The sequence below is a fragment of the Cannabis sativa genome, chromosome 8 (assembly GCF_029168945.1).
Source record: "Cannabis sativa cultivar Pink pepper isolate KNU-18-1 chromosome 8, ASM2916894v1, whole genome shotgun sequence".
In the NCBI taxonomy this organism is placed as follows: domain Eukaryota; kingdom Viridiplantae; phylum Streptophyta; class Magnoliopsida; order Rosales; family Cannabaceae; genus Cannabis; species Cannabis sativa.
The window spans coordinates 33246697-33263052 of NC_083608.1; the positions used below are offsets into that span (position 1 = coordinate 33246697).

Sequence of the window (16356 nt, forward strand, 5' to 3'; positions counted from 1 at the left end):
TTCCACTTTTATTAGGTAAATAATGTTTAAAACAAAACCTGTACCTCAGTTGAGCAGTACTGCACTTTTCTGCTAAAAATTAATTAATAGAAAAATTATTTGAAACTGTTGAGAATCATGTGGGACAATGTTCTCCAATATCCTCCTCAAGATGGTGATCCATCTCAAAACCAATTGGCAATGAGTGGAGTAGCCCATGTTCTTATATATGGCTCAATACTATTACATTTGATCCATGTGGGACAATGTTCTCCAATAGAAACAAAGGAAGCGATAAAGTTACCACCTTGCGTACCTTTTCTTATGCAGAAGAGTAAAATACTTTATTTCTGAAGATACGAACTTGATTAATTTCCAGTCAAACACTCCAATTAATGAATCCCTGCAATATTACCAGACAGGAGTTGGACCTGCCTGACATTTTTTGTCCATATGTGTCAAACAATAAAATTTGGTTTTCGTGGCCTGGAAAATTCAGCATAGGCACTGAAACTAAACTAGCGGGAGAAAAGATTGGTTTCTTCATTTTAATGAAATAAGTAGGCCCCTTTTAGACTTTGTTATTAATTTGTCAAATTTTACATCAAGTGAAGGGCCAGTGTTTGAGAGTATATAAGCTAGGTTTGACAAGTTTTTCATTTCCAAAGAATATAACCAATAGAGTTAATAGTTATGTATGTGAGCCTATATTATTAATAGGTTTAACATGATCATCGATCTTCCATGAAGTTTCAGGTACGGTGCTTCTCATAATAATAATAATAAAACATGCATTTTCTGATAATATAATAATATATTATATTAATATAAATATGGCTGCATTGAAGTTGGAAGGCAAAAGTGCCATGTGGTGAGCTCAGATGTGTGCACATGGTTTCTCAGATACCAAAGCAAAGAGAGTCCAAATCAGAGCAGGGGAAAGAGAAGGGTTTTGGGTTTTCAAGAGAATCATCAGTTGCAGAGGGGAAAACCCACCTGACTTGGTGTTATTAAATTGAAGGATCAACCCTTTTGTTTATATTTTACCATTATTTTAAAAAGTAATTGGCACTTGGGGAAGTGTGATTTATGTGATAAGAGGGCCAAATTGCAAACTTTTCTCGGTGCAAAGTCCACTAATTTTGTAATAGAAAAAAAAAAAAAAAAAGTCTCATGTTTGTGTTCACTATTGCCCCTGCTGCTTCCTCTTTGCAAACAGTACTTCATCATGTATATTTGTTTCTTCACATCTCAAAGCATTTTACAGCTTATGTTCATTTTCTTCCTTCTTGATATTGATGCCCTCTTTTACAGAGTACTCTTTTCAACTCCCATGTAAGCCTTTCCTTTCCTCATCCTAGCTATTAAGCCTTTTCATTCTGACATATATATATAGATCCATCCATTTCCTTGGTTTCATTCTTTCTTTCTTTTCCCACATTACAATATTTTTAGTGTAAAAGGGTTCATATAGACACCATACGATCCTTGTTTATATTTCAAGCATATCTCTACTTCATAATATCCAATCTATAGATGAGAAAATAAAAGATATTAATAGAAAAAGTTTATTTGTGGCTTACTGTCACATAGCTCTACATACTATTTTCGTCCTTTATTTTAATTAGTTTGATCTATATATCCATAAAGTGGGAAGAAAACAAAATGGTTGAATATGAGATAATCAACCATTTATGCTCCTTTAGAAACTCACCACCATGGTTTCTACTCCTTGTTCCATTACTGTTAACTTTTGTGGGATTAGTTTTTGGGCTCAAGTTCTTCTTCTCTACCCTTCTCATCATAACATCTACAATAATCTATCTCTTCACATTACATATAATCTCAAAGCCAAAATCTGTACTGGTCCAAAGTTTAGTACCATCCCAGGAAGAAGATAGTGTTCAAATCTTTGAAAAAAACCAAGATATCATCACTACAAGTAGTAGTACTACTACTATTCCTCCTCATACCAACTCACCAAATAATGATGACTCACAATCCGAAAGCGAGTTCTTGGATTATCATTCTACCACGACAGATGATTCAGATGAAGCTGATTATGAGCATCAATGGCCGTACAGAAACGAAAAGAAGAACATGGAGAAACTACAATGGCCGCGCAACAGAGATAATTTCTCCGACGACGACGACGACGGTGGTTCCATCTCTGACGAGGAAAGCCTCATTGAGATCTCTCTCCGAAGTGGGCATTACGTCGATCATCATCAGAAGAGTGATAATAATAATAATATAATGAGTAAAGATTTGTTCCCGGACGTTGTTTCATCATGCAATAATATCTTCAGACAGCGTAGCTTAATGGAGTTATTGGCGGAGATTAATGAGATGAATGAAGAAGAAAATTTGATTGAGATTGATATATCTATGGGATCCATCAAGTGTTCCAGGTTTGAGATTCAAGCTTGATGATATGATCAGGAGCTAGCTTTACTTAACTTACAGCTAATTATAATATATGAGACCATATATGCTTTTCTTTTTTCTTTTTTCACTTTAAATTTTCCTATTCAAGTTTAAAGTTTTTGATCCACTACATGGATTTGGCTGGAAATGGTATATCACTTATTATTAGGATTTTAATTATTACATGTACACTACTTTTTCCTTTGGGTGTTTTTTTGTCGTGTTATAATAGTAAAAATTAATAAGCAATATATTGTATTGTGGTGCACTATACAGTATACTCACCTACTCTCTATAGATCTGCAAATAATAAATGTTTATAATCATGAACTTTAATTGGATACCCCTTTAAAGCAGTTATAGCATGGCCCATTTTTATAATTCACAAATTTTGTTGATGATTATGGCATGGATCGCAAGCCCCACTTTTTCTTCTTTCTTATTTCCTCTGTTGATTAATCGCTCTCTCTTTTTCTTTTTTTTTTTTGGTTCGACATTAGTCTTCTTTTGATCACTTTTAGAACTATATGCTATATATACTTATTGGATCTGAACATCTATCTCACACACATTTCATCTTCAGGGTACAGTACTGACCCGTATTTTAACTAGAATGCCTTTTCTTATTCTTACTAGCTAGTTTTAACCAGAGGCAAACTACATTATTTCCTTTATATAAATATACATATATGTACTTATTGTATTTATATACAATTAGATTGTTTGGGTAAAGAAAAACACAGCTCAAAGTTGAGATTTTTATAACTAGTTAGTCTAGATTTATGTCCATTATTGTTGAATTTTTGATGCATTGATTGATGAAAAAATCGAATTAAGAACAAGTAACAAATGCAAGAAAAGATAAAGAAAAAAAAAAAAAAGAGTATTAGAGGAGAGAAAAGAGAGTTTTATTATTGAGCTCAATTGAGCTAGATTATATACAAGTTAAGAGTAGAAATACTTGACGAAAAGCAGAGTAGGGAAGAAAGTAAATCTCAGCTCAATTAGCATGAGCAGTTTTATTGATATTTAAGGTGTTACAAACTTTAATCATAGCCACTGAATAAAGGATAGATGGCAAAGGATTATACAAAAAAAAAATATTACAGAAACAATGAGAACAATGCAGAAAAACTGTTGTAATCAAATTGTACAATCTAGAATATTCTTTCAGACATATTCTCCAAATATTTGGGAGTCATATAGGCTGCCAAATAAGACACCGGTATGCAGCTAAGTCACCTCTCATTTCTTCACACCACTCCTCAAACGATAAGGTGATTCTTTCACTTGGAATTTGTCAATCAAAAATTGAAATTTGGCAGGTGACAATCCTTTGATGAGGCAATCTGCTATTTAATCATGAGAGGGTATATAGCGAATCTCTAATTTCCTTTGTATCATCTTATCTCTTATGAAGTGAACACCTAACTTGATGTAGTTCTTGCATGATAAACAGGGTTAGAAGCTACTGCACTAACACTCATATTATCACACCAAATGACTGGTGGAGCAGAGAGATACAACTTCATTTCTTTGAACAATTCTTGTAACCAAGTCAATTCTGAGGCAAGTTGAGTAAGAGCCTTGGACTCAGATTCAGTGCTAGAGCGAGCAACAACAAATTGCTTATTAGATGACCAAGAAATGAGTGAATCCTCCATGTAGACACAATAACTTGCAATGGATAATCTATCATCTGGGCAGCAGGCCCAGTCTGCATCGGAAAAGCCAACCAAGTTGAGTTGAGTGTCTGGTGAGATGTGAATATCGTGGTACATAGTTCCTTTCAAGTATCTGAGAACTCTCTTGGTAGCATTCCAGTGAGCAGTTGTTTGAGCTTTAAGGAATTGGCTCAGTTTGTTTACTGCAAATGAGATGTCTGGTTTGGTGTGACTCAGATATTGTTAAGTTGTAATTATGCTTCTACAGGTTGTAGGTGAGTTGAGTGGTTCTCCATCAGACAAAGATAGAGGTTTTCCAGCAACCATGGGTGTACGATTAGGCTTTAGATTGGTTGATTCAACCTTTTGCAACAGCTCTATTATATACTTCCCTTGAGAGAGGTATATCCCTATGTTGTCTCTAAATAACTCAATGCCAAGAAATTAGTTGAGTGGTCCAAGATCCTTGAGTGAGAAAATCTTGTTCAGTTTGGTAATAAACAGATCTAGCTGTTGGAAGTTATTTTACCAGGAACTTAGATCTACTCACAAGTATGTTGATTTAACAACCTAAATATGAACTTCTAAAACGATGGAAAATTAAACACATAAAAGTATCAGAAATCTTACATTGGGTGCAGCGGAATATATGTCTCCTCCCACTCAGATCTCTAACCCTTGATTCCTTTCTGTAGCAGAGTATAATCAAGATCTGAGCCCGATAGTCCTTCTTTGTTGTTTCTGAATTCTACACAGCCTTCCTCACTATGATTGAGGTATTACTTGATGTGTGTGGGCACTACTCTAACACTTATAGATTTCGAAACAGTGAAGGAATAGAGAGAGAGAGGGTGGCGGCTCAGAGAGAATTTTCAGAGAGAAAATTTTGTCAGAATAATGTTGTGAATGTGTTGTTGAAAACTGAAGCCTTTGCCTTCTATTTATAGAAGACCACCCAGGGCTATGATTGAATTAATTGACATTTAAAATTGAAAAAATCAAAGAGAAAAGGAAGCTTAAGTGGCCGGCCTAGGCATTGTGGAAACAAGGCTTGCCACTTTTCCAACTTTCCTTTTCCTACATTGATAGTTTCCTGTTTTGTCAAAAACTGCCAATTCCTTTGTTCAACCACATAAATGTCAAATCTAATTATTTAATAATTAAAAATAATTATCAAATAATATATTGTCATTTATTTTATAAATAATAAAACTAATTAAAGTTTCCTAATTAATAAATATGCCCTTCAAAATCTCTATTTACTGTTTTGCCCTTAATAAGTGATAAATTCTCAAATAACACAGTCTATCTTGAAAATCATAACTGATTAATTAAAATCAATTAAATGAGCCTTACAAGTAATATTATCTCAACTAGTGGGGGGACCATGGGTCTATATATCCGAGCTTCCAATAAGCAGATCTAGAATTTACTACTTAAATTCACTGACTTATTAATTCTTCGTTGAATCCACACATAGAACTCAGAATTGCACTCTTAGTATATAGAATGCTCTATATGTTCCACCATATAGACACATCATTAGTTATCCATTGTTATAATCCTAATGTGATCAATGATCCTCTATATGGATGATTTACACTGTAAAGGGACTAAATTACCGTAACACCCTACAATGTATTTTATCCTTAAAACACTTGACCCTGTATAAATGATATTTCAACTAAGTGAAATGAGTACTCAATCATTTATCTCGTTTGGTTAAGCTCTAAGGAAATCACCCTTTGCTTACTATTCGCCAGATAGAAGCTATAGATTCCATATTTATGTTAGCGCTCCCACTCAATCGTACTACCGTGTTCCCAAAATGTATGTATTGCCCTGACCAAAAATTAGGCTTAACTAACAAATCAAAGAACACGTATAACACTCTCGAGATTGAGCCTAACCATATCAGGATTTCGATCATGTGATCTAGGATCAACTTAGTGATATTGAATTGAATAGATATTTACGGTAAGTTTCATAAATCTATTTCAAAGTTCAATATCGGTCCATTCCAATGCATACTCCATGCATCCAACCTGAGCTTTACTTTAACCTATGTTCTAGAAAGAACATAGCATTTCTCCAAATGCAAGTAAACTCTGTTGTAGATTGTCATATCAGTAAAACCCAGTGTTCTGATAAATCTAGGAATACTTTATTCACATAGTCATGTTTACTTTTCATTGTGTTGACAACACAATAAACATGATCAAGTATGTGAAACGAGTTTGGATGAATTTATAAATCAAATAGACAAACAATTGATTAAGTGAACCAAAACATACACAAATGAATGAAAAATACTTCTGTTACTTTATTGATATTGAATAATCTGGATTACATTGAAATAGAGTTTTATTTAGGGCATAAAACCCAACAAACTCCCACTTGCACTAATATAAAACAAATCAGTACATTTCAATTAATCCTAAATTCTGACGGTGCTTATCGAATGAAGTTACTGCCAAGACTTTGGTGAATGGATCAGCTAAGTTGTCCTGCGTGTCCACTTTCTCCACCAGTACATCCCGTCTTGCCACATATTCTCTGATAATATGATACTTTCTTTCTATATGCTTACTTCTCTTGTGGCTCCGAGGTTCCTTACTGTTGGCTATAGCTCCATTGTTATCACAAAGCAGGACTAGAGGCTTTTCCATTCCAGGAACTACACCAAGACTGGTGAAGAACTTCCTAAGCCAAACAACCTCTTTAGCTACTTCAGCCAGCCGCAACTATGTATTCTGCCTCCATGGTAGAATCCGAAATCGCAGTTTGTTTAGCACTTCTCCAAACCACTGCTCCACCCCCAAGAGTAAACACCATCCCAGATGTAGATTTTTTGTCTTCAAGACATCCCTGGAAATCTGAGTCTGTATAGCCTAAGGGATTTAAAGCACCACCCTTGTAGACTAATACATAATCTCTTGTACTCTTTAAGTATTTCAGAATATACTTAACAGCATTCCAATGTACCCGTCCTGGATTTGGTCGATACACTCACGATTCCAACTGCATAGCAGATGTCAGGTCTAGTGCATAGCATAGCATACATTAGACTTCCAACTGCAGAAGCATAAGGAATTTTTGCCATGTCTTCTATCTCTTGAGGATCAGTAGGACATTGTTCCTTAGATAGACGGATACCATGTCTAGAGGGCATATTTGCCCCATTGGTATTAGTCACGGATACCATGTCAATGTAAGTTGTTTGAGAAAGAGCAAGGGATTTGTTCTTCTGGTTTCTGATAATCTGAATACCGAGAACATAGGCTGCCTCACCCAAGTCTTTCATGTCGAATTGAGTGTCAAGCCATTCCTTGATGTGAGTCATTTTCTTGACATTGTTGCCAATGATCAAAATGTCATCAACATAAAGGACCAGGAATACTACTACTTGGTTTTCCTTGAGTTGGTAAACACAAGGTTCATCTTCATTCTGATGAAAGCCGTAGGTTTTAATGATCTCATCAAACCTTTTATTCCACGAGCGAGAAGCTTGCTTAAGTCCATATATGGACCTATTTAATTTGCAAACTTCATTCTCCTGCCCAGGAAGAACATAACCTTCTGGTTGCTCCATATAGATGGTTTCTTCAAGAAGCCCATTAAGAAAGGCTGTCTTGACATCCATTTGGCAAATTTCATAATCTAAAGCGGCAGCAATGGAGAGAAGAATTCGGATGGATTTGAGCATGGCAACCGGACTAAAAGTTTCCTCATAGTCCACACCTTCTCTTTGGGTATAACCCTTGGCGACCAGTCTAGCTTTGAAAGTTTCGACTTCGCCTCCAGCACCTCTTTTCTTCTTGTAGACCCATTTACATCCAATTGGACGATAATCATCAGGTGGTTCTACATATTCCCAGACTTTGTTCTTTTTCATGGAATCCATTTCTGAATCCATGCCGGCTGACCATCGCTTCTGTTGCGGACTTGCCATAGCCTGTTTATAGGTTAATGGGTCGTCATCAATACCATCACCAACGACCATATTGATTTCACCATCCAAGCCATAACGAGATGGTTTTGTAAAAACCCTCCCACTACGACGAGGAGCGGTGACCTTCTGAACAGAAGCTTTAGTAGTAGTTTTCTCAGTTGCTACAATTGAGGGAGTGGGATGTTCCTCTTCTTGAGTAGAAGAGGATGGTTGTAACACCCTAACTAACATAGGCGTATTACGTGATTTTTAAACTTGCTGTGCAGCTCGTTGCTAATCAACGAGGTTTATGGAAAACGTGATTAATTAAAATTTTTGCTTTTTAATTAAACTTGTAAAATATTTATACAAAAGACTCGAGATCCCGATTACAAAACCATTTACAAAAGTTAACTGTTCATACAAAATAATTGTCGCCTAGCGACTAGTTACAAAAATAGCCTCGCTGTCCCGATGTTCGTACGCTCCAGGCCTAACCGCCACGACATGTACAATCTTCACCGGCTCGCTCACGGTCCATCAGCTCTAGCCTTGCCTTTACCTACACATAAACATAGCACTGTGAGTCGACAGACTTAGTAAGAAAAGCATAATAATACTCATACATAAATCCCGGTCATGATCAGACGCCCATACCCCTGATCATAACCCTAACTGCCGTGTCCAACACGATACTGAGTCCCCCTAACTGCCGTGTCCAACACGGTACTGAGTTCTGAACGTTCATAGGGACGGTACTATTGACAAGTAGCAGCCTGATCGGTCGAACCGGTCATACTGCGGCTGCTGGTCATACTCCAGCCTGTACCGACGTGATACGTCAAATAGTACGGAACCACCAACCTAAGTATCGGCCTAATCGGTCGAACCGGTCATACTCCTGCTTCTTGGTCATACTCCGGCTGTACCGACGTGATACAGTGTCAGCCTAATCGGTCGAACCGGTCATACTCATTTCTTGGTCATACTCCAGCCTGTACCGACGTGACACAGTTGGATGGTTCGAAGCCAACATACATATCTAATGTAATCTAACAGGCTTCCTACATGCACGCTAAACACGTAATCTACATATGCATACTGTTATACTAATCTTACCTGGATTCCGAATTCAGGTGTGCCGGTCAACCTGACTGGAACTATCTGCGCGGCGGATTACAGGCTCCTAAACCATAAAAATCACAACACTATAAGTGATACGCTAAATCACTTCCCGGGGACTTAAACTAGGAACTAAAAGTTTCCCTATCGATAAAAAGCATGGCAATACCCCTAATAACATAAAATCGAGGAAAACTAGGGTTCTTGAATTTTCCCCAACCGGTAGACCGGTTGCCCAACCGGAATTCCGGTTCTGGGAAATTTCAGAACCCCATTCGGAATTCCGGATGCACAACCGGAATTCTGGTTCCTCGCCGCGTAACTTCAAAAATTCACACAATGCTCAATTCTAATCCAAACAACCTCAAACCTTCCAGACCTGTTCTAAACACCCTATAGAACAATTCTAAAGCATCAAACTCACCCAGATCTCACAGAATCAAAAATCACCATTAAAGCCCAAGCTTTGAGTTTCAAAACTCAAACTTGGTTAAAATTAACTAACATGCATTCAAATCAGATTAAACCTACTTAATCATGCATAATTAAACCTCTCAAAATGAAAGCAACCAACTACAGCAAGCAATTAACAGATTCATCACATTTCTTTAAAAATTCATGTTCTTGAGCTAAAAACTTCAAAGCTTGAATCCAAGCAACCATCATGCATACACTAACTCTAAGCTACTTAAAATAACAAGATTAAACCTTTGAAAATAACAATAAAACACAGCAGCAAGTATCACAACAATTCACATGCAACAATCATCTTTTAAACATTTTCTTCATAAAATACAAGAGGAAGAGGTTAGGGACCTTACCAAAGCTTGAAGAATACTTAGATTGGAAGGGAAAGGGCTTGAAAATCAAAGGAAAATTCCAGCTTCTTGCACACACACAACCAGCCGAGAGAGAGAGAGAGAGAGAAAAAGAGAGAGTGTTTTCCAAATTTTTTTCTAACTTTGAAATATTGAAATTTTGTAAAATAAAATAAGGATTTTCACTTAATCATTTCAGCCACATATAATACCAAGAAAACATATATTTCCACTATTAAAATCACTAGAAGACAAAATAATAATGGGGCAAAAAGACCATTTTGCCCCTCCACACTAAAACCACATAAATAACACTAAAGGGGTATTTTTGGGAAATTCTAAATTCCCGGCCATTCCCGACATTCCCAATGTCTAATAAACCGTCCCAAACTACTAACATACTAAGTTGTGATTTTACTGAGCCAAACATCGAGTTCCAAAATACCGGGCACCGGAATGCAAAATTATGAAAACTACTACATGACATAAAAATGCATCTCTGAATTCAATAATAACAGTACAATAATTATTTAAATAGCTATAAATAATTTTCCTAAATAAACGTGATTAACTGCTAATTTCCAAATTAAACTAAGCGGTCTTTACAACTATTCTCCCCTTAAAAGGATTTCGTCCCCGAAATCTAACCTGAATAACTCCAGATATTGAGCTCTCATATCTGACTCTAGCTCCCAGGTGGCTTCCTCCACCTTGCTGTTTCTCCAGAGAACCTTGACCAATGCTATGGTCTTATTCCGAAGGACTTTATCCTTTCTATCCAGGATCTGCATTGGCTGTTCTTCGTAAGTCATATCTGGCTGCAGTTCTAGGCTCTCATAACTGAGTATATGAGAGGGATCTGAAACGTATTTTCTCAACATCGAGACATGGAATACGTTGTGAACTGCTGATAAAGCTGGAGGCAACGCTAACCGGTATGCCACTTGACCTATCTTCTCGAGAATCTCGAAAGGTCCTGTAATTCTAGGGCATAACTTGCCTCTTTTCCCGAAACGTTTGATCCCCTTCATCGGAGATACCCGTAAAAACACATGGTCCCCTACTTGGAACTCAACATCTCTGCGTTTCGGATCTGCGTAACTCTTATGTCTACTCTGTGAGGCAAGCATTCTAGCTTTTATCTTCTCTATTGCCTCATTGGTCCGCTGCACTGACTCTGGACCTAGGTATTTCCTCTCCCCTGTCTCATCCCAGTGGATGGGAGACCTACACTTCCTACCGTATAACAGTTCATAGGGAGCCATCCCTATCGTACTCTGATAACTGTTGTTGTAAGAAAATTCTATCAACGGTAGATATTTATTCCAAGAGCCTTCAAAATCCATAACACAGGCTCGCAACATGTCCTCCAATATCTGAATTGTCCTTTCGGACTGACCATCTGTCTGAGGATGGAATGTTGTACTGAATTTCAACTTTGTACCCATTGCTCGTTGCAAACTCTGCCAAAATTTGGAGGTGAACTTCGGATCCCTATCCGAAACTATAGACTTCGGTACCCCGTGAAGTCTTACAATCTCTCTGACATACAATTCTGCCAACTGATCCACTGTAAATGTTGTTCTAACCGGCAGAAAATGAGCAGATTTCGTGAATCGATCCACCACTACCCAGATGGAATCAAACAAACCCGTGGTCCTAGGTAACCCGACCACAAAATCCATCGTGATATCTTCCCACTTCCATTCTGGTAGGGTTAGAGGCTGCAACAACCCTGCTGGTCTCTGATGTTCAGCCTTAATCTGCTGACAAGTGAGGCACCTCGATACGAATTCTACCAAATTCTTCTTCATACCGCTCCACCAGAAGTACGGTTTAAGATCTTGGTACATCTTAGTGGTGCCGGGATGCAGAGAATATGGGGTAGAATGAGCCTCCTCAAATATCTCATTCCTGAGTTCCACACTATTCGGAACACAAACCCTAGCTTTATACAGAAGCATCCCGTTGTCTGACACTGAGAAGTCCCTGGCTTGACCAGCCAAAACCTCATCTCTGATCTTCACTAACTCTGGATCCGTCATCTGAGCGACTTTTATTCTTTCCAACAAATCAGATTGCAGCGTTAAGTTGTGAAGCTGACCTACCACAAACTCAATGCTGGATCTAACCATATCCTCAGCTAGCTGAGGTGAGATCTGAACCATGCTAGTTACTTACCCGGGACCCTTTCTGCTCAGGGCATCGGCCACTACATTTGCCTTCCCAGGGTGATAAAGGATCTCACAGTCGTAATCTTTCACTAATTCCAACCAACATCTCTGTCTCATGTTCAAATCTTTCTGAGTAAAGAAATACTTGAGACTTTTATGGTCGGTATAGATTTCACACCTTTCTCCGTAAAGGTAATACCGTCAAATCTTCAATGCGAAAACCACCGCGGCCAATTCTAGATCATGAGTCGGGTATCGCTGTTCATAATCCTTTAACTGACGGGAAGCATAAGCGATAACCCGATCGGCTTGCATCAACACACACCCCAGACCCTGTCTGGATGCATCACAATAAACAACAAATTTCTCGTTGTCTGAAGGCAAAGCTAGCACTGGAGCGGTAATCAACCTCTGCTTCAGCTCCTGAAAACTAGCTTCGCACTTGTCTGACCAGACAAACCGCTGATTTTTCTTTGTAAGTTCGGTTAGGGGCATTGAAATTTTAGAGAACCCTTCCACGAACCTACGGTAGTACCCAGCTAAACCCAAGAAGCTTCTGATCTCTGTCACTGTCTTCGGTCTCGGCCAATCCCTGACAGATTCGATCTTCCCGGGATCTACCTTGATCCCATCTTTGCTCACAATATGCCCTAAGAAAGATACCTGAGATAGCCAAAATTCGCATTTCTTGAACTTGGCATAAAGCTTGTGTTCCCGAAGCCGTTGTAGTACCATCTGAAGATGTAATTCATGCTCCTCTTCCGATTGAGAGTACACGAGGATGTCATCGATAAACACAATCACACAGATATCGAGGAAATCCTTGAATACTCTATTCATCAAGTCCATGAATGTCGCAGGAGCATTGGTTAGTCCGAACGACATAACCAGGAATTCATAATGTCCATACCTAGTGCAGAAAGCCGTCTTCGGAATGTCCTCCTCTCGGATTCTCAACTGATGATAACCCGAACGGAGATCAATCTTAGAAAAGACCGTCTTCCCCTGAAGCTGATCGAACAAGTCATCGATCCTAGGTAATGGATATTTATTCTTCACTGTCAGCTTGTTCAATTCTCTGTAGTCGATGCACATCCTCATAGTCCCATCTTTCTTCTTGACGAATAAAACCTAGGCTCCCCAAGGTGACACACTGGGCCGAATAAACCCTATGTCAAGCAACCCTTGGAGCTGAATCTTTAACTCCTTAAGTTCAGCTGGAGCCATTCTATATGGGGCTTTAGAAACCGGTTCCACCGCTGGTGCCAAATCTATCACGAAGTCAATCTCCCGCTGAGGTGGTAACCCTGGAAGTTCTTCAGGAAAAACGTCTAAAAATTCCCGAACCGCCTTGATGTCCTCTGGCCGAATGGTATCTGGTCGAGTGGTGTCCACCACCACGGCCAGAAACCCTAAGCATCCACCATGCAATAATTCTCTAGCTGACATGGCCGAAATCACCGGGATCCGAGATCCCTGAACTGAACCAACAAACATGAATGGTTCTTCACTTTCCGGTTGAAAGATCACCATCTTCCTTTTGCAATCAATACTCGCCGAATATTTAGATAGGAAATCCATTCCTAAAATAATATCGAACTCTACTAAACTCATCTCTATCAAGTCAGCACTTAACTCTCTACCATCTATCCTGATCGGCATAGACCTAATCCACCTGTTGGAGATAACCAACTCTCCGCCAGGTAATAGGGTTCCAAACCCTGATTCATAACTATCGTACGGTCTATCCAATTTACTAAAGACTCTGGCTGCCACATAAGAATGTGTAGCCCCAGAATCAAACAGTACTGAGTAAAGCGAGTTATTAACAGAAAGCTGACCTGTTACAACTGATGGGCTGGCATCTGTATCAGCCTGAGTGATGGCGAACACCCTGGCTGGAGTGGGTATCGCCGGAGCTCTCGGGCCTCTGAGCGGAGCTAGGGACAGTCCCTCTTGAAGTGTTCGGGCATGCCACAGTGAAAGCATCCCTGACCCTTGCATTCACCCCGATGGTGCCTTTTGCAGCTAGGGCACTCGGGATAGGAGAATCGGGTCTCATTACCACTGGAACGACTACCTCTATTCTGGTTCCCCCGGAACCTCTTGTTCTGACTCGAGCCACCGGATGCAGTGGGTGCTCTCTTCCTCTAATCCATGGCCGAACCACTACTCCCTCTGCTAAAACGTGATGCAGGAGGGGTAGGAGCCCCGCCACTCGCCGGAGTACTAGCTGACTCCGACATACACCCAACTGCGCCCTCAGCTCGCAGTGCCTTCTCCACCATCTCAGCATAGGTGGTCTTGTCGTTAGTGGTGATCATCAAATCATGTTTAATCTTCGCATTTAACCCGTCTAGATATTTCTCTTTCTTGCTGAAGTCGGTTGGCACAATTCCCGAGGCTAACCTCGCCAACCGGTCGAACTGAGTAGTATACTCGGTCACGCTCATATTCTCACGCTGGGTCAGGTGAGCGAACTCTTTCCTCTTGGCGCTTCTAACTGCCTCATTATAATACTTGGCGTTGAAGAGTTCCTGAAACCTTTCCCAGGTCAAGGTAGTGACGTCGTGAATCTGAGACACCATGTCCCACGAGACCAGAGCGTCCTCCTGGAACTGGAAAGTGGCACACACCACTCTATCATTACCGGTGACACCCATGAAGTTCAGGATTTTGGTGATCACCGTCAGCCACTGCTCGACCTTCATCACGTCTGGACCTCCCAAGAAAACCGGAGGTGCTTGCTTCCGGAACCGTTCAAACAAAGGTTCCAATCTGTTGGCCGCCACAACTAATTCGGCCTGAGCAGCAGGGGCAGGTTCCACTGGAACTACTGGCACAGGAACTGCAGGAGCACCCTGCTGTCTCAACCTCTGAATCTCGAGATCTTGCTCTTCTATTCGGGCTTGCATTTCCGCAAACCTAACCTCCCAATTCTGGGCTCCCTGATCGGCTGGGGGAGCCTGGGCAGCCTGTGGCGGGTTCTCATCACCCCGACCACGAGCCCTGCCCCGGGGACCTCTACCTCGGCCCCTAACTGGCGGGGGAAACTGAGCTCCCTGTCCTTGATTCGACCCCACTGAATTGCCCTGGCTCTTGGTAGTCCGCCTGGCGTCCATCTAGTCAGAACCGCTTACGAAACCAGGAGTTGGCATATCAGGTCGTATTCAAGGAGAGCTTACTAATGCCGCTTAATTTGGAAATTAAAAACGAAACATGCGCCTATTCTACTATCAGGCTACTAACATGCTTCCTATAAGGCTTTTCTTATTCATAAATAAATAAATAAACTACTAAAGCAATAAAGGCTTACTGAACCGTGGAACGAGCTAACTGCTGATGATGATTGTACATGTCGTGACGATCTTCGGAAGACAACCTGGCGGCTCTGATACCAAATTGTAACACCCTAACTAACATAGGCGTATTACGTGATTTTTAAACTTGCTGTGCAGCTCGTTGCTAATCAACGAGGTTTATGGAAAACGTGATTAATTAAAATTTTTGCTTTTTAATTAAACTTGTAAAATATTTATACAAAAGACTTGGGATCCCGATTACAAAACCATTTACAAAAGTTAACTGTTCATACAAAATAATTGTCGCCTAGCGACTAGTTACAAAAATAGTCTCGCTGTCCCGATGATCGTACGCACCAGGCCTAACCGCCCCGACATGTACAATCTTCACCGGCTCGCTCACGGTCCATCAGCTCTAGCCTTGCCTTTACCTACACATAAACATAGCACTGTGAGTCGACAGACTCAGTAAGAAAAGCATAATAATACTCATACATAAATCCCGGTCATGATTAGACGCCCATACCCCTGATCATAACCCTAACTGCCGTGTCCAACACGATACTGAGTCCCCCTAACTGCCGTGTCCAACACGGTACTGAGTTCTGAACGTTCATAGGGACGGTACTATTGACAAGTAACAGCCTGATCGGTCGAACCGGTCATACTCCGGCTGCTGGTCATACTCCAGCCTATACCGACGTGATACGTCAAATAGTACGGAACCACCAACCTAAGTATCAGCCTAATCGGTCGAACCGGTCATACTCCGGCTGCTGGTCATACTCCAGCCTGTACCGACGTGATACAGTGTCAGCCTAATCGGTCGAACCGGTCATACTCATTCTTGGTCATACTCTAGCCTGTACCGACGTGACACAGTTGGATGGTTCGAAGCCAACATACATATCTAATGTAATCTAACAGGCTTCCTACATG

The 16356-nt window shown here is 40.1% G+C and overlaps 1 protein-coding gene across 1 annotated transcript; it reads left to right on the top strand.

Moving 5' to 3' along the window:
- The first annotated feature begins 350 nt into the window (after nt 1-350).
- LOC133030260 (uncharacterized) lies at nt 351-2703 on the top strand. Its single transcript, XM_061102808.1, has 2 exons — nt 351-735; nt 828-2703. Exon 2 carries the CDS (start codon nt 1645-1647, stop codon nt 2407-2409), a length of 765 nt encoding a protein of 254 aa, XP_060958791.1. The 5' UTR covers nt 351-735; nt 828-1644; the 3' UTR covers nt 2410-2703.
- The last annotated feature ends 13653 nt before the right edge of the window (nt 2704-16356 follow it).